At 40.5% G+C, this 19,020-nt stretch overlaps 1 protein-coding gene across 1 annotated transcript in view; it reads left to right on the top strand.

Annotated features, from left to right (window-relative positions):
- Cog5 (component of oligomeric golgi complex 5) overlaps positions 1 to 19,020 on the top strand; it is a 277,239-nt gene that overhangs the window by 174,912 nt on the left and 83,307 nt on the right. Inside the window, exon 11 of the mRNA XM_005076235.4 lies at positions 7,609 to 7,690. Within this exon, the coding sequence (XP_005076292.1) occupies positions 7,609 to 7,690 (82 nt within the window). The remainder of the gene's footprint in view (positions 1 to 7,608; positions 7,691 to 19,020) is intronic.

Raw genomic sequence — 19,020 nt, forward strand, 5'->3', positions numbered from 1 at the left:
AAGCCAGTAGTTGTTCAGGGCATAGGACTGGATGTGCCAGCTGTTCCAATCTGTTGCTGGAGTTGTGGAGAAATCCCCAAGAGCTGCTGCCCTCCAGTCTACATTAGAATCAGAAGAAGTAGGTTCTAATACCAGCAAAGGAATGCCTCAGCAACAGGGCAGATGAGCTTACCAGCAAGAGCATGGGCAAACATGCAAAAAGCCAAAGCTTCCTTCTCCTGTAGTCTTTGTATGTGAGTTCCACCAGCAGGTTTGACCCGGATGTAGGATGAATCTTGACACCTCAGACGATCTAGTCAAGAAGTCTCTCATAGGTGTGCTCTGCTGCTGAGGCTTTGCTTGATTATCAATGTTGACAGCCAGCATTAGCTCTCACAGGTCCACCCTTTGTCAACGTAATCACATCCTTATGCCCTACTGAATTTCTAAAGGAAACAAGAACCAGGCTACCATTATTCTAGCATGATATAACTATCTTATGTGTAGCCACAAATGCATTATTTATTTTAGAATACACATAAATGTACCTCGAGAAATGCTTCTCAATCAATGATGTATGATAAATAAAGAAAACAAATAATGCCTGCTTAATATGTGTTTATGTATACAAAAGCACATTCTTTTGGTGATAGGGCAAAAGTACTCATGCCACTTACAACCGTGCTTAACTGGTATTTTTAACTACCTTCCTCTGCTACCTATTCTATATTTCATTTACCTTCAGCTAGCACCTTAGCAGACCTTGGTGCTTTTCCTGGAGAAGTGACCTATACTTTTATTTCTGAAGGGTCTGTTGTTAGCATAAAGTTTGAAGGGGGACCTTGGGTTGGGGACCTTGGCAGGCAAGGGTGACTGAGGCAGGGAACAAACACGCCAGTCAGACAGAACTGAGTGAGAAGTTTTACTAGAAAGGGGAGGGAGGGGGAAGGAAAGAGAAAAGCGGTAAAGAGACACAGAGAGAGGACAGAGGAGAAGAGGGAGACAGGAAAAGTCCTGTCTGCTCCAGAGGAACAGCAGGAAAGAGCAGAACGAGGAGAGCAGGAAGAGAAAAGAGCCAGAAAGAGAGCAGAGCTGGAAAAAGCGTAAGTGAGAGGGGTCTGTGCTTTAATGGGGTCTGTTACACTCCCTACAGACTAGTACTCAGGGAACCCTGGGCTGACCAGAGTACTGCCTGCGTGCATTCTGCCACGTGACAGGGCCAGGCCAGCATAGTGCCTGAATACCAAATTCTGTTTGGATTGGTTCCTAGTAGTTTCAAATAGACTTTAATTGCAAGACATGGTAACATCAAGAGACACCCTAAAGGTGGTCCTGCACTCCAGACATAATATTCCCTACCTCCACTATGCAGAAGCAATCCAAATTCCCCCTGGCAGTCTGAATCAATCACTCCTCTAACAGTGTTAACCCTTTCTTTGTCTGTTGGTTTAAGGCATCCGAGTACCAAACTACCAAGACTCAAGCTTCCAGTTCAATGGAAGTGCTCTGGCAGGAGTAATCCCCTGTCTGGAACTCAGACTTTAGGCCAGTAGAACTTAAGGCTTTTGGGACAGGAAGCAAAAATTGTCCTAGTTTGTCATTAGGGGTGATAGTGAATGAAAGAAACCATTTTCTCACCTGCTTGATTCATGAACAGGTGAATTGCAGCTATGAGAGACACTGTGTATTATCTTGGATGCTGATTCAAAGCATCTTCCGGAATACCCTGCCACAGCCCTTCAGGCTCATGTAATTCATCTATTACTGTGTCTTGAAGAATTCATTCTGCCATTCTCTCAGGCCAGCTGCTTCAGGATGGAGGGGAACATGGTAATATCAGTAGAATCAATGAGCATAGGACCACGGCCATACTTCTCTGGCTGTGAAGTGAGTTCCTTGGTCAGAATCAATGCTGTGTGGCATACAGTGACAGTGGATAAGACATTCTTCAAGTCCACCGGTGACAGTTGGTGCTGAAACATTTCATGCAGGACTGCAAATCTACTTCTATCTTAATTATTCTTCTGAACCTGTAGTTCCTATGAAATGACCCCTAAGTATCTCTTTTCTCATGCCACATGTGGTTCTGCCATTTCCATGTAACACAAATGAGCTTAATTTGATCTTACTCTTAAGCCAGAGGCTTTCATTTATTTATATAAAGCAATATTTTATAAAAGTATATCTGTTGGTGTAGATGATCTTCACTTGAGTGCCCTGCAGGTTCTAGAAACATCATTTCCCTTAGCTCATCTGTCTCTGCCCACAGGTGGTTCCTTCTGGAGTTCCGTTTTGTTTGCAGACATCTTTCTGGCCCTTCTAAAATATATCTTGTCTCAATGCTTCATTGCCTTTTAACCCAGTCATATCAACGCCTTACATACTGCTCTTGCTGCTCTAATAATATGGCCTTAGAAAAACCCTCTTGTACCTAGAGTTGTTCTTTATTAAAATCCTAAATTATATCCTTGTCTATAAGTTCAACCACTCATATTATCAATCAAACTTCCATATTAGGATCAGAGTGTTTTCCCTAAAGTCTGGATCGTGACGATATTTCTTTGTGATCCCCCTCAAGTGACTTAGCAGGGTCTCTTGTGATGAAAGGTACCCCTGGATCTTGCCCTTGCCTTTCCTGACATCCTTACCCCCTCTTTTCCAAATATATTCACATGTGGTTTTCATCTGTCTCTCTCCAAGGTTACATACTCTTCTTTTCCATATGAATATATATGGAATACACACACACACACACACACACACACACACACACACACACACACACATGAAGAATTCCATGGCTATCCCTCCAGCTCACATGTGGAACACAAAAGGCACAGTGATGCACCCATCCACTCAAAGTAGAGCAAATTTTCTTCATTCTGCAGTCAAATTTTTCTCACTTCAAAGTCTATAATTCACTATACTAGATGGGGGACTTATTCCTTATATTAATACACAAACAGGTGATGGTCGCTTCAGATAACCTAAAAACTTTCCCTACATTAGTACTTATTGAGTAAATAACTACAGTTTCTTAAAATCTTTATGTTGATTTTTGTTTAATCAATTCCTGAAGTTTAGAATTCTAAATTGATTTTTTAAACACTAGCCTCAGAAGATATATCTTCATTTTTGCTTCAGAAAAGTGAGAAATGACATCATCTAAGATTAAAACTCTTTTTTGTGGGAAATAAAAGCCCAAATGGAGTCTTTGATGGACTTGAGACCTGTAGTGCTCAACCCACCAAGGAGATGAAAGCAGACCAATGATCACACGGGGCAGATGTGCAAGGACACAGAAGGAAAGCATAGAAGGCCGGGATGAAGCGAAGCAGCCTGTGGCACCCGCATCCTCTGTATTGGCTTCTCAGCAAAAGGCAACGCTGTAAAAATGCAATGTCAACATTGTATTTCACGATCACCTCCAGTAGCAAACAGTGTAGAAGGAGTGAAATGAAATTAGAGACCATTTCAAAAATCTGAGATGTGAAATGAAATAGACTTTCCACAGAAAATATAATTAACTTATTAGCTAAAATACTAATTTTACTTATATTTTTCAGTTACTAAATGTTGAAAATATTTACTCATTTCAACATGTAAAATTTCTTCAGATTATCTGTAGAGAGAAAATTTCTTAGTCTGTGGAAAGTTTCATCCTAAAATATGTTTTGAACCATTTCTTTTTTCACCCAACAGGAAGAGTAGCTCACACTTTCTTTTCACATGTATGATATACCTCAAAAAGCCAAAGTTGGAGCTCTCTTAAAAATTTCAGCTGTCAAAACAAGTTGATTTCTTTCTTTCTTTCTTTCTTTCTTTCTTTCTTTCTTTCTTTTTCTTTTCTTTCTTTCTTTTTTTTTTTTTTTTGTATTTATGAGACAGGGTTTCTCTGTATTGTTTTGGAGCCTGTTGGTCCAGCCCGGCCTCGAACTCACAGAGATCTGCCTGCCTCTGCCTCCCGAGTGCTGGGATTAAAGGCGTGTGCTGCCACCGCCCGGGCCAAATTGATTTTAATAGTATATTTAGAGCAGACTTGGTGAAACATGCCCATAATGACAGCGCTCTGAAGTCTGAGGTAGCTGAATTGTGGTGAGCTCAAGGCCAGCATAAACTACATCATGAATCCCTGTCTCAAAGAACCAAAAAAAGAAAAATCATTCTTGCCTTCTTGAGGTGGTCAGAAATTTGATATCACTGTCTTTGGACTGTAGTCATGGTATATACATACTGTCTTCTGAGGCTCAATAACATACTAAAATAATAATGAATATTTTATTCTAAAATAGGTAGTAGGAGCCAATGTCATGTGTAATGTCCATAGTATTTTACTTCCTTCCGGTCAGTAGTGCACATGAGCTGGGTTTTCTCAGCATCCTTGCTAAAACTCACTATGTTTGGCTTTGCTGTTTTGCTTTGGCTTTCTGTTTGTTGTCACTTGTAGCCTATGTGGGCCTGGAACACCCAAGTTATGTGAGGCAGACTCTTAACCCCTGATCATCCTGGCTCCACAAAGCTGTTGAAATTACAGACTTCTTGTGTCCTACCTGTTTGGATAGTGGCCATACTAATGCATGCAAAGTGGGTGTCTTTGATTTGTACTTCCTGCCAGTTCCTGATGTTTTCTTTAGTTCTTTTCTGTATTTTTAATTGACAGTGGAGGCTGCTGCTGCTGCTGCTTCTTCAACTTCGTCTTCTGTTGCTGCTGTTGTATTATAGAGTAGTGTGTTTTAGGGAGTAATCCCTCATAATGTCTGTGGTTGGCAAATATTTTTCCCATCCAGTTGATTTAATTTCAGTTTGATGCCAGAACCATTCCCAGTAATTATTGTGATATATGTTGTCTTGGAACTGCTTCACACTTTCTTTTAGGGATTCTGCTCTTTTAAGTCTTGTTAAAGTCTTCATTTTAGTTAATATTTATTATGGGTAAGGTATAAATTCTGTTTCATTATTTAACACCTGTATGTCCAATTTCTCAACACATTTGTTGGTAAGCCTATATTTTTCTTATTCACCATATTCTCTAACGCTTTGGGCTACTGATTTTGTGATACTGGTCTTGTATCTGTCTCTACACTAGTAGTTTTGATGACTGCAGTGAAGTCAGAAAGTGTTAAGGCTTCAAGAAAGATACTTGGATATTTGACACCTGTAAGATTCCATGTTATTTTAAAGTTTTTTTTCCCTGTTTCTGGGAAAAGAAAAAGGCATTGGGATTATCTTAAATCTGTAAATCACTGTCAGTACTTTGAGCATTTAAGTAATAAAGGCTTCCAGTCCACCTCAGAGGATGTCTTTCCATTTATTCTTTAAGTATTTTATGCTTGATATTGTTTTGTTCATTTTCCTTTCAGGTTGTTTACTGTATGTGTCTAAATACAGCTGATATGTGTTGACATTTTACAGATTATATAATTTTATAATTTACAGAATTATATAAATTCATTTATTCTAATGAGATTTATTATGAACTGTTTAGAGTTTCTACATACTAGATAAGTAGAAGACTTATACAAATGGAGGTCTTCTGTTTCTTTTTCTGCTGACTGTTCCATTAGGACTTGTGGTATTTCTGTGATCAAGGTGGGTGTATAGTTCATATGTGGCTATGTTATGTTGATGTAAGTTCCTCTGATTCCTAGTGTTTTGAATTTTTTAATTATGAAAACATGTTGAATTTTGTTGAATGCTTTCTGTACACCAAGGGTAAGGATCCTGGAATTTTTTTTTTATTTTTTCTAATTAATAAGTCATACTTCTTTAGTATAGAAAAACATGTTTAAGATACATGAGAGCTAGCATAGTAATCCCAGCTAGGAAGGTGGAGGCAGGGAATCTCCAATTTTATGCCACCCTGACCTAAACAGTGAGTTCCAAATTAGCTTTAGCTATGAAGAGAGACCCTACTTCAACAAAAGAAAATATATGATATATGAGAGATGAACAGAATATGTAAATATATGACTGTTAGGAATTTGAATAGATTTTGCAGGGTCTTAGCCCAACCATTGAAGGCTGAGCTGAGTCCCAGGAAGGGTAAACCCTTTCCCTAGCCTCACAGGATCCCAGAGACAGTCAGATGCAGCGGGGAGTCTAGTCAAGCAGGAACTTGTCCCACAGCAAGCATCTTTTAAAACAAAAAACCTGCAAGGGGGAGGCAGCCAGCCAGTGGTTTTAAAGGTCAGCCTGTCATGCACCTAGGTGCCCGATGCTTTACCTAGTTAAATCGAGCTGTTCATGCAGTGACCTCATCTGGTTTGATCTAGGCAACCAATCATCTTGTTTTGTAAACAACTCAGAACTTGCCCGTCTGATTTCCTCTCAGCCCCATCTTTAGCTCATGTACCCTACAGATTTCTGTCATTTTATATAAGAAATCAATTCCTTTTTCATATATGTATAATTTTTCATCTGCATAAGTTCAAAACCATTAGTATTCAAGAAGAAGCAAATAACAAAAATGCAAGTGTGCATAAGTATGAAATTACAGATGAGTATTTTTTCACTGAAAATTTTTTCAAATTAGGATTTAATTTTTATCACACTGATAGTATTTCATTGTTAGAACATATTTTCTATGGTTACTTTGAACCGTATGAAATTGGTATTTTGGGACTTCAAAACTAGTCAAATACTAGTAATTTGATATATGACAGACATGTAGAAGTACCTTAATATAGTTGTTAAATTTTTATCAAATGTACCTTTTTTCTAAAATTAAAATAGTTTTCTTTTCCTAATTGAAGCTATTTTGACATTTTTATTTGTGTGAGTGGATAGTTGGCCTGCATGTACAATGTGTGCTGTGCGCCGTGTCTGTAGATGACACAAGCAGTGAATCCCAGCCGTGAGTGCAGCCCCGGGAGCAGCCAGCACTCCTCAGTGCTGCACCGTCTCTCCAGCCTCCTTTTTCTTTCCTAAAAATTCTGTGTATCAATACTTGCCCTGCCTTTCCAGAGTCTATTCATAAAACATCCTCAAAACTGAGTACAGGTACCCTAATGCTTTTAATTAGTAGTGATTCTGCATTTTTGTTTTTCTTTTAAAAATTATATCAAGACTTTGAATATTCTCAATTGCAATGCAGCCATCCTTGACCTGAGTGTGTGCGCTTTGTCCTGTTACCCCGCCAATGCTTGTGCATATCAGAGGATGAAACCACTAGCAGCGAGTACTCATTGAGGGTTTATGGTGTGTTGTACTGGCCCAAAACTTTATTAGCTTCTGCAATACTTGTAGTATTAATGCTCGATGGTTCTGCTGCCAGCCTATCTCATACATGAGGATTTGAGGACTGAGAATGTCCACACTCCTCACCCAAGGTCATGGGGCTAAGGAGTAGCAGAGCAGGATAGGATAGCAACTAATTACTTGAATGTAAGACAGATTTGAATCTTCTCTCTCCTTCTATGTGTGTGACTGAGTGTGTGTGAGTGAATGGTATGTGTCTGTTACCCTAGAGCAGGAGTTACCTGTAGTTGTGAACCACCTGCCCCGGGTGCTGGGAACCTCATGGCTCCTCTGGAAGAGCAGCCAGTGCTCTTAACTGTAAGTAGCTCTGCAGCCTCTGCCACACGTCTTCAAGTAAACAATGCACTCTTGTTGTGTATGTTTGGCTCACAGGATGGACAGCCAGAAATTCTGTACATGTTTTGGAGTGCAGTTACCCAGGCACTGTCTTCTCGCTTTCAAACAGCAACAAACTGTAAGTCACCTCCATTCAGATTCATTTCAAATGTTTACTTCCTTTAAAACTTCATACCAAAGATTTGCTGTATTGCTCTATAAAACAATTTTGTTATTATTCTGAAACCCTTGGCTGGTCAGCAATGGTGCATGCCTTTAATTCCAGCACTCAGGAGGCAGACAGTCAGATCTCTGTGAGTTCAAGGTTGGCCTGGTTTACAGAGGAAGTTCTAGGACAGCCAGGACTATTAGAGAAACTGTTTCATAAAGCCAAACAAACAAACAAACAAATAAAAAACCCTGTTGTTTCTCTTAGACTTTTGATTTTTTGAGATGGGTTTCACTGTGTTGTGTATCCCTGGCTGTCCTGGATGGAGCTCACTCTGTAGACTAGCCTGACCTCAAACTCAGAGATCCTTCTGTCCCTGCCTCTCTGAGTACTGGGATTGTAAGTGTGAACCACCACCTAGCTTAGAATAACATTCTTAATTTAGCTGAGTATTTCCTGTGTAGATATCATGAAGCAAATGATGTTAAAGGTTTAATTCTTTATTAGAATTGTCTTTTAATGAAGCTATAAAAATGAAGATTTGATATAAATAAAGAGATCACATTGTAAATCACAAGTTGATCATTAGAATCTGATTTCACTCAGGCTATCAGATGGCTGAGCAGTAAAGGCACCCGCCATTCAAGTTTTATTACAGGCTCCATATAAAGGCAGAGCAATCTTACATGATTTGTATGAAGTGCTGTTTTTGATATGCTAATCTAGATAAAGAGTGTTTCTTAAAAAAAAATGGTAGCAGGAACCGACTCCAGAGTTGTCCCCTCCCCCACTGTATATACATTCAATAATAACAAATTAAATTAAAGAAAAAGTAGTATTCACAAGTTTTCTTGTTTTTATTTCTTTGAGACAAGACCTCAGTATAGCACTCAGGATGGCTTTGAACTATGGTAGAGTAGCTAGAAAGAATGAAATATCTGAATCAGCTGAGTATGTGTCTAATTACCCAATTCCAGAAATAAATGTAAGTTTTTGAAAGGGCTTTAAGAGTTTGTATATAACCAGGAGGTGTAATCCAACACCTGAAAGGCAGAAGCAGATCTCTGAGTTCAAAACCAGCTTGGTCTACAGTGAGTTCCAAGACAGCCAGGACAGTTTGTGTGTAACTAAATTTTTATTCATGGCTTTTACTAAAATGGCCCACTATATAATGAACATTTCAGTCATGGAGAACCTGCAGTCCACTGAGCTGCTCCCTGCCTCCTCTTCAGTCTCTGGTGAATTATGCTAGACTTAGTTAAACAGCCACTTCATTGAGGACCGTGTGGCTGCTGTAAATCACCCCAGTCATGTTGTGAGAGTCCTGTTCATCTCTCTACGTTTGGTTTCTCATTTTAGTGAGCTTTGTTGCACTACAATTTGGATAGAGTAGAAGTTTCCAATTTTAACATAAAAGTCTGTGACTGCTAGGGAATGCTTACCTTCATTCATGTTTTCATCATTACAGGATTCTCTTTCCCACCAACCACAGGGACAGGGAAATGACAGTTGTCACAGTTCTTACTGCTGGTTTTGATGGCCTTGGTATTTTAAACAGCAAAGACATCAAAAATGAGATTGTATTTTGGAAAGCACTGTGAAACACAGGTTAAAAAGTTCTATTGCTGCCGAGTGACAGTGGCGCACGCCTTTAATCCCAGTACTTGGGGGGTAGAGACAGGCAAATTTCTGTGAGTTCAAAGCCAGCCTGGTCTACAGAGTTGGAGTTTGAGTTCTTTGTTGCTACAAAGCTACAGAGAAATCCTGTCTCAACAGCCCCCATCACACACCAAAAAAACTCTGTTGTTGATATTCATCTGTGTCTTCATTAGGTTTTCTCTTAGTGTTTTTTGTTTGGTTGGTTGTTGGTTTTGCTGTGAAGAGACACCATGACCATGGCAACTCTTACAAAGAAAATGTTTAATTGAGTTGGTAGCTTACTGTGCTGGAAGTTCAGTCCATTATCATCATGATGGTGAGCATGGCAATGGACAGCAGATGTGGTGCTGCTACATCTGGACCAGAAGGCAGCGCAAAGGCCATTGGCTGTCACACCGAGTGACTTGAGAAAGTACCTCAAAGCCCACAGTGATACACTTCCTCACATAAGACCACACCTACTCCTAAAGGGCCAAATAGAGATGCAAGGAAGTAAAACAAAGAATGCTTTGGTTCTTGGCCCTCATAGGACTTACAAGTCTAACGTGCAGTTGAAGTCTTAAAGCTGAGAGATGAAGAAACAAAGAATTGTTGAAACTATGTGTGTTCTGTTCTAAAATGTTTGTGTGTGTGCATGCGTGTGTCCATGTCCACCCGCCCACAGTTACTACACTGAAACCCAGGTCCCCAGTATGACTCTTGGGGCAAGAGCTTATTATGTGACTCTTTCTAGGGACTGTGAAAAAATGGCTTTTCACTATAGATGATTAAGGCTACTTATGCAAGCCTGAACGACTCCCAGCAGTCTCCCTGAGAATGCTTGGCAGCTGCACCATCAAAAAATCTTGTGCCAGTTACTTTTACTGTTGTAGAGGTGACTGGAATCTGCATGAGGAAAGGGGGCTCAGAACTTTCTGGTCTTCATTCCTTTTCTCCTGTCCCCCACATGTGGAGGGAAGTTATACAACAGAGGTGTTATAGAAGAAACAAAATTAAATGATGTCATAGTGTGGGGCTCTGATCTCATGGGATTTATATCCTCATAACAAGAGACACGAAGGAGGGAGTGAGAAACCAACCCAGCCACCCGTAAGCTTCAACCTACAGTCTGCCCTGCCTATGGGATGTGCTGGGATTGGTGCCTAGCCCAATTTTCATCAGAGAGGCTTCTTCCAGCAACTGATGGAAACAGATGCAGACCCACCCAAACAGGTGGAGTTTGGGGGATCCTGCAGAAGAGGGGGAGAAAGGAGTGTATGAGTCAGAGGGGTCAAGAGCAGCACAAGAAAACTCCCAGAATCAACTGACCCGGGCTCACAGGGGCTCAAGGAGACTGAACCTGACCCGGGCTCACAGGGGCTCATGGTGACTGAACCTGACCCGGGCTCACAGGGGCTCATGGTGACTGAACCAGGGAGCCCACATGGGACTGACCCAGGCCCTCTGCATATGTGTTACAGTTGTGTGGCTTGGTCCTCTTGTGAAACTCCTAACAGTGGGAGCAGGGGCTGTCTCTGACTCTTTTACTGGCTTTTGGAATCCTGCTTCTCATACTGGGTCACCTTGCCCAGGCTTAATATACGCAGAGATGATTAGTCTTACTTCATCTTGATACGTCATGTTTTGTTGATACTCATGGGAGAGCTGCCCTTTCCTGGATAGAAATAGAAGGAGAGTAGATTGGGGGGGGATGGGAATAGAATCTGGGGCAGGGGCTGTGAGGAGAGGAAACTGTAGCTGAGATGTAATTAACTAAAAAGGAGAGAGATAGCTGGGCAATGGTGGCGCACACCTTCAGTCCCAGCACTCGGGAGGCAGAGGCAGGTAGATCTTTGTGAGTTCAAGCCCAGCCTGGTCTACAGATTGAGTTCCAGGACAGAATTCAAAGCCACAGAGAAACACTGTCGAGAGAGAGAGAGAGAGAGAGAGAGAGAGAGAGAGAGAGAGAGAGAGAGAGAGAGAGAGAGAGAGAGAGAGAGAGAGAGAGAGAGAGAGAGAGAGAGAGAGAGAGAGAGAGAGAGAGAGAGAGAGAGAGAGAGAGAGAGAGAGAGAGAGAGAGAGAGAGAGAGAGAGAGAGAGAGAGAGAGAGAGAGAGAGAGAGAGAGAGAGAGAGAGAGAGAGAGAGAGAGAGAGAGAGAGAGAGAGAGAGAGAGAGAGAGAGAGAGAGAGAGGAGAGAGAGAGGAGAGAGAGAGAGAGAGAGAGAGAGAGAGAGAGAGAGAGAGAGAGAGCACATACATATGTGAAGGTCAAGGTATGTCTTCTTGAGCTATTTTTCTCCTGACATGTCTTGGGCACCAAACATAGATGTCCACGCTTGGTAACAAGTTCATTTTCCTGAGGAGCCACCTCACAGGTGCCTCATCTAGTTTCACAAGCAATGATGATAATGATGATGACACTGTTGGTGTCTGTATGGGAGACAAAGCAAGACAGACACACACACAGAGACAGAGTGAGAGAGACACCAATATAAACAAAGAGGGAGAGAGAGACAGACAGAGAGTTGAGTAACTAGCCCTCTGGAGGCAAGACAGTCTCATTAAGAAACTCAGTTCTGAACACCTTTCTTTCAAAGTAGATCCCTGGTTCCTCCCTTGGTCTTCAGCTCCATGTTTACTCTTGTTCAGTTGGGGTTTGAGAAAGCTCTTATCAACAGATCATTACTTTCCCTTCTGCCTTGAAAATCTCCTGATGTCTCCTCATTGGATGTCAGCTTCTTTCCCAGTCTAGTCAAAACTAACGTCACAGTGCTCCGTAGTTACTGTTTGTTCTCCTTTGATGCTCTTACCTGTATTTCTCATGACAGTGATGTCTTTTGTCTTCATTTTCATTCTGCTTTCATTGCTCAACTAAGTGAAACTAATAGTTCTGACTATTTCCCACCATTCTATTGAAATTGTTCTCATTAAGGTAACCAGTGACCTACTTCTTAATTGTCAGATTCAGTGTATGTTTTTTGTAATTACCTCTTGGGGTCATCTGTTTGTGAGTCAAAGAAGGTACTAAGAGAAATATAATTACTTTAGGCAGAGATTCTTGTTAATAGTTCATAGTTTGTATACCATATCTCCTGATATTATTATTACTTTAATAACTTCCTTTGGGAGAACTCCAAAGTGAGTTGTTTGTGAAGCATCGTCCATTTTGTAGCCTGCACAGCCCTGTAGTGTGTTGTAGTGCTGCTTCAAATCCCAGGCAGGCAGTGGTAAGGGATGCAACCATCTGCAGAGTTGAGGGTTACAGACAATGTAACAGATTGTCTAAGTAATATTTTGGCAGAATGTATCTGAGGGGAAGTTTCCCTAGTTAGGAACATGTTCTTTCTGATTATGCATGTTCATGCTTAACAAAAATATTCTACTAGAAAGTATAATTCGAGTGCCTGGGGACTGCCACAGAGCCTCTCCTCTCGACTGAAGCCATGCACCCCAGATTCCTGGTCTTCTCTTCCTCCAACAGGACCAGGGGACCAGACAAACTAGGCCTTGTATCCAGGCCTGCCTTGCAGTACCTGGGGACTGCTACAGAGCCTCCCCTCCTGGCGAGAGCCACACACCCCAGATACCTGGCCTCTTCCACAAATGGGACCAGACCCTGTAACCGGGCCTGCCTTCCAGTACCTGGGTTCTGTCTGGGGACTGCTACAGAGCCTCCCCTCCCAGGTGGAGCCACACACCCCAGATTCCTGGTCTTCTCTTCTACCAATGGAACCAGGGGCCCAGTGCCTGCAGACCGCCAGTGGGAGCCTACCCACCCCAGATTCCCAGTCTTCTTCTCCGCCCACAGGACCAAGACTAGGGACCAGGAAGAGAAGAACTACCAGAGCTTGAACCCACCGAAAGGGAAGTCTGGTCCCCTAACCACCAGACCATCAAGGGGCTCTTTCTGCACCCACTAGGAGAAGAGATAGGAAAGAGACAATACAAAAAACACTCAGCAACAGAAAAACAAATATGACACTGCCAGCTTCTAGAGACTCCACACCAGCAAGACCCCAACATTCCAATGCAAATGAAGCAAAAGAGAATGACCTTAAAAATAACCTCATGAAAATGATAGAAGCCCTCAAAGAGGATATAGGAAAATCCCTCAAAGAAATAGAGGAAAAGCAAACCAAAAACTGCAAGAAATGGAAGAAAAAGCAAACCAAAAAATTCAAAAAATGCATTGAATGGACGAAAAGACAAAGCAAAAACTGCTAGAAACAATTCAAACAGTGCAAGGGTCGAAAACTGAAATAGACACAATAAAAAAAAACACAATCTGAAGGAAGGCTGGAAATAGAAAAGCTGGGCAAATGGTCAGGTACTACAGATGCAAGCATAATCAACAGAGTACAAGAGATGGAAGAGAGAATCTCAGGTGTTGAAGATACACTAGGAGAAATTGATTCATCAACCAAAGAAAATCTTAAGTCCAACAAATCCCTAACACAAAACATCCAGGAAACATGGGACACCGTGAAAAGACCAAAGCTAAGAATAATAGATATTCAAGAAGGTGAAGAAAACCACATCAAAGGGACAGAAAACATATTCAACAAAATCATAGAAGAAAATTTCCCCAACATAAAGAAAGACATGCCAATGAAGGTACAAGAAGCTTACAGAACACCAAATAGAGTGGACCACAAAAAAAGTCCCATTGCCACATAATAATCAAAACTCCAAATATACAGAATAAAGAAAGAATATTAAGAGCAGCTAAGGAAAAAGGCCAAGTAACATATAAAGGCAAATCTATCAGAATTACACCTGCCTTCTCCATGGAAACTCTGAAAGCCAGAAGGTCCTGGATAGATATTCTACCAACACTAAGAGACCACGTATGCCAGCCCAGACTACTATACCCAGCAAAGCTTTCAATCACTATAGATGGAGAAAACAAGATATTCCATGACAAAACGAGATTCAAGCAATACATATCCACTGACCCAGCCCTACAGAAAGTTGTGGAAGGAAAACTCCAACCCAAGGAAGTTAACTACAACCAGAAAAACATAGATATTAGATAATCTCACAATACCAACAGCCAAAAGGAAAAAAAAAAAGAGTGGAATTCATTCATAATTCCACCACCAATAATCATTCCAAATCAAAGAAGAATGAGCAATCAATGGTCATTAATATCTCTCAATATTAATGGCCTTAATTCACCCATAAAAAGATACAGGCTAACAGAATGGATTCGAAGACAGAACCCATCCTTCTGCTGCACACAAGAAACACACCTCAGCCTTAAAGACAGACATTACCTCCTTATAAAGGTTGGGAAAAGATTTTACAACCAAATGGACCCAAGAAACAAGCAGGGGTAGCAATCCCAATATCTAACAAATTAGACTTTAAAATAAAATCAATCAAAAGAGTTGAAGGAGTTCATTACATACTCATCACAGGAGAAATCCACCAAGATGAAGTTTCCATTCTGAACATCTATGCGCCAGATACAAAGGCATTCACGTTGTAAAAGAAATATTACTAAAACTCAAATCACATATAAAGCCCCACTCACTTATAATGGGATACTTCAACACCTCACTCTCACCCCTAGACAGGAATACCAGACTAAAACTTAACAAAGAAGCAAAGGGGCTAATAGAAGTTATGACACAATTGGGATTAGCAGACATCTATAGAACATTCCATCCACATAAAAAAGAATATACCTTCTTCTCAGCACCACATAGAACCTTCTAAAAAATTGACCACATACTTGGCAATGTATCAAACCTCAACAGGTACAAAAATACTGGAATAACTCCATGCAATTTATCAGACCACCGTGCATTAAAATTAGAATTCAACAACAGCACAAAATGCAGAAAACCTATAAACTCATGGAAATTGAATAATGCACAATTGCACCATTCCTGCATCAAAGAAGAAGTAAAAAAAGAAATTAAAGACTTCCTAGAATCCACTGAGAATGAAGACACAACATACCCAAACCCAGTGGACACTTTGAAAGCAGTGCTACGAGGGAAGTTCATAGCACTAAGTGCCCACATGAATTAACTGGAGAATACTTACACTAGAGAATTAACAGCACAGCTGAAAGCTCTAGAACACAAAGAAGCAAACTCACCCAGGAGGAGTAGATGCTAGGAAATAGTCAAACTGAGGGCTGAAATCAATAAGGTAGGAAAACAATACAAAAGAATCAATGCAATGAAGAGTTGGTCATTAAGAAAATCAACAAGATAGACAAACTTTTGTCCTAACTTACCAAACTGCAGAGTGTGAACATGCAAATTAACAAAATCAGAAATGAATTGGGGGACATAACAACAGACTCTGAGGAAATTCAGAGAATCATCAGGTCATGCTTTGAAAACCTGTACTCCACAAAACTCGAAAATTTAAAGGAAATTGACAATTTTCTGGATAGCTATCACTTGTCAAAATTAAATCAAGAACAGCTAGACAATTTAAATAGACCTGTAACCCCTATGGAAATAGAAGCAGTCATCAAAAGTCTCCCAACCACAAAAAGCCCAGGTCCAGATGGCCTCAATGCAGAATTCTACCAGAAATTCAAAGAACAGCTTATACCAATTCTTCTCAAAGTATTGCATGCAATAGAAGCAGGAGGGTCTTTGCTAAATTCTTTCTATTAGCCTTCGATACCCAAGCCACACAAAGACATAACTAAGAAAGAGAACTTTAGACCAATCTCCTTTATGAACATTGATGCAAAAATACTCAATAAAATACTGGCAAATTGGATCCAAGAACACATCAAAACAATCATTTACCACGATCAAGTAGGTTTCATCCCAGTGATGCAGGGATGGTTAAACATACGAAAATCCATCAATGTAATCCACCATATAAACAAACTGAGAATCAAAAATCACATGATCCTCTCCATATCTCTTCAATATTGTACTTGAAGTTTTCTCTAGAGCAATACGACAACAAGAGAAGATCAAAGGCATACAAATTGGAAAGGAAGAGATCAAACTTTCACTATTTGCAGATGATATGATAGTTTACATAAGTGATCCAAAAAAGTCTACCAGGGAACTCCTACAGCTGATAAACACTTTCAGCAAAGTGGCAGGACACAAGATCAACTCAAGAAAATCAGTAGCCCTACTATATACAGGCGATAACAGGCTGAGAAAGAAATCAGAGAAACATTACCCTTTACAATTGCCACAAACAACATAAAATACCTTGGGGTAACGATAACGAAACAAGAACACTTTGAGTATTTAGAAGAAAGAAATTAAAGAAGCCCTCAGAAAATGGAAAGATCTCCCATGCTCTTGGACAGGTAGGATCAATGTAGTAAAAATGGCAATCCTGCCAAAAGCAATCTACCAGATTCAATGCAATCCCCATTAAAATCCCAGCACAATTCTTCACAGACCTTGAAAGAACAATAATCTATTTTGTATGGAAAAACAAAAGACCCAGGATAGCCAAACAACTTTATTCAACAAAGCAACATCTGGAGGCATTACAATCCCTGACTTCAATCTCTATTATAGAGCTGTAGTCCTGATAATAGCTTGGTATTGGCACAAAAATAGACAGTTAGACCAATGGAATCGAATTGAACACCCCATACATGTATGAACATCTGATGTTTGACAAAGAAGCTAAAAATATACAATGGAAAAAAGAAAGCATCTTCAACAAATGGTGTTGGCATAACTGGATGCTGGCATGTAGAAGACTGCAAATAGATCCATGTTATTGCCATGCACAAAACTTAAGTCCAAATGGATCAAAGACCTCAACATAAAATCCAGCCCACACTGAAACATTTAGAAGAGAAAGTGGGTGGTACCCTTGAACAAATTGGTCCAGGAGACCAGTTCCTGAACATAACACCAGTAGCACAGACACTGAGGTCAACAATTAATACATGGGATCTCCTGAAACTGAGAAGCTTCTGTAAGGCAAAGGATGCAGTCAACAAGACAAAAAGACAGCCCACAGAATGGGAAAAGATATTTACTAACCCCACATCTGACAGAGGGCTGATCTCCAAAATTTGCAAAGAACTCAAGAAGCAAGTCTCTAAAATACCAAAGGGTCCAGTTAAAAAGTGGGGGACTGAACTAATTAGAGAATTCTCAATAGAGGAGTCTAAAATTGCTGAGAGGATATTTTAATAGATCTGATAGGATACTTTTAATAGATCTGGTAGGTTACTTTTAATACATTTGGTATGGTACCTCTAATAGATTTTGTAGGGAACTTTAATTAGATTTTGTAGGGTACTTTTAATAGTTCTCGTAGGGTACTTTTAATAGATTAGATTTAGTCTGATAGTGTACTTTAATAGATTTGGTAGGGTAAGTAATATATTTGATAGGATACTTTTAATCATGTTATTTTTTCATTACAATCTTTCACCGACTTCCTGTGCTCTTTAAATTTTTTTTTGTTTTTACGAGACAGGGTTTCTCTGTATTATTTTGGAGGTAAAATGTTATATTTAAAAAATATACAATTTGGCCAGGCAGTACTGGGGTACACCTTTAATCCCCTGCACTCAGGAAGCAGAAGCAGGTGGATGTCTGTGAGTTTGAGGCCAACCTGACGTACAGAGTGGGTTCTAGGACAGTCAGGGATACACAGAGAAAGTCTTTCTAATTTTATGTACATTTTTATGTTATTTTATACCTAGAAGAATTTTTTAAACCTAAAGGCTTCTTTGTAATTTCAATCAAGGAAGAATATTGCTTGTGTCCTAGGCGCTCCCTCTTCCCTCCTTTTTATCTTCTGCCTGGCCGATGTAACAATTTCTGATTTCTAATGTAATGTCTTTTTAAAAAATGTTACTACTTTATTTTATTCAGATAAAACTGCTGCCTTTGTACGGCTGTGTTTGCTGTTTGGCTCATCTTCCTCAGCGTATTTCTTAGGTCTCCATGTTACATGTGCTTATAAGTCACTTTCAGTTTTTTAAGCCACCCCACTTGTGAATGTTCTGTAGGATATTCACCCTGAGACATCTGGGCAGTTTCCTATCGTGCTAGTTCGGATAATACTCATACGACACTTCTGTACAGGTTACTTGGAGTAACTTCAGAAGTACAGAGTTGGTAGGGAGAATAGGAGCTCTCAGAGTGACATGTGCTAACGGTGACATCCTGTTTGTACTCTAACAAATGAAGCCTGCCTGAAGATCAGAGGGCACTAGCCATTAGCTGACCCTGGAGGTCTGTGCAGATGACTGGTGGAGAGAGGATAAGTCGGGAGGAGACAGGAGCTCACTCTCTTTTCGGGCAGGAGATTTTGTAGCGGTAAGAACTGTAGGGCCTGCTGCTCTGCTTCTCTGATCCTTCAGCTTTCACCCCCAATATAGGACTCTGGGCTTTTATTATTCAGACAATTAGAACTTGTGCTGTATCTGGCACCCAACTTTTGGGTCACAAAGTCACAGAAAAAGCCTCTTGCCTCTTGCCTGTGGCTTTGCAGCCACAGCACAAACTGGAACTGTGCATAGGACGTCCCCCAGCAGCCCCGCCTCACTGGCTGGATTCTGCTCTCTTTTGTTCCTAAGTCTCTAAGTGAGTTTGGGATTTTTTTCTGCAGCAATTGGGCTCCTAACGCCACAGGAGTTAGCCGCTTTCATACATTCCCCCATGCAGAAGACTGACTCTTTGCCTTCTTTTCTC

Source organism: Mesocricetus auratus, unplaced genomic scaffold (assembly GCF_017639785.1).
Source record: "Mesocricetus auratus isolate SY011 unplaced genomic scaffold, BCM_Maur_2.0 Super-Scaffold_15014, whole genome shotgun sequence".
In the NCBI taxonomy this organism is placed as follows: Eukaryota; Metazoa; Chordata; class Mammalia; order Rodentia; family Cricetidae; genus Mesocricetus; species Mesocricetus auratus.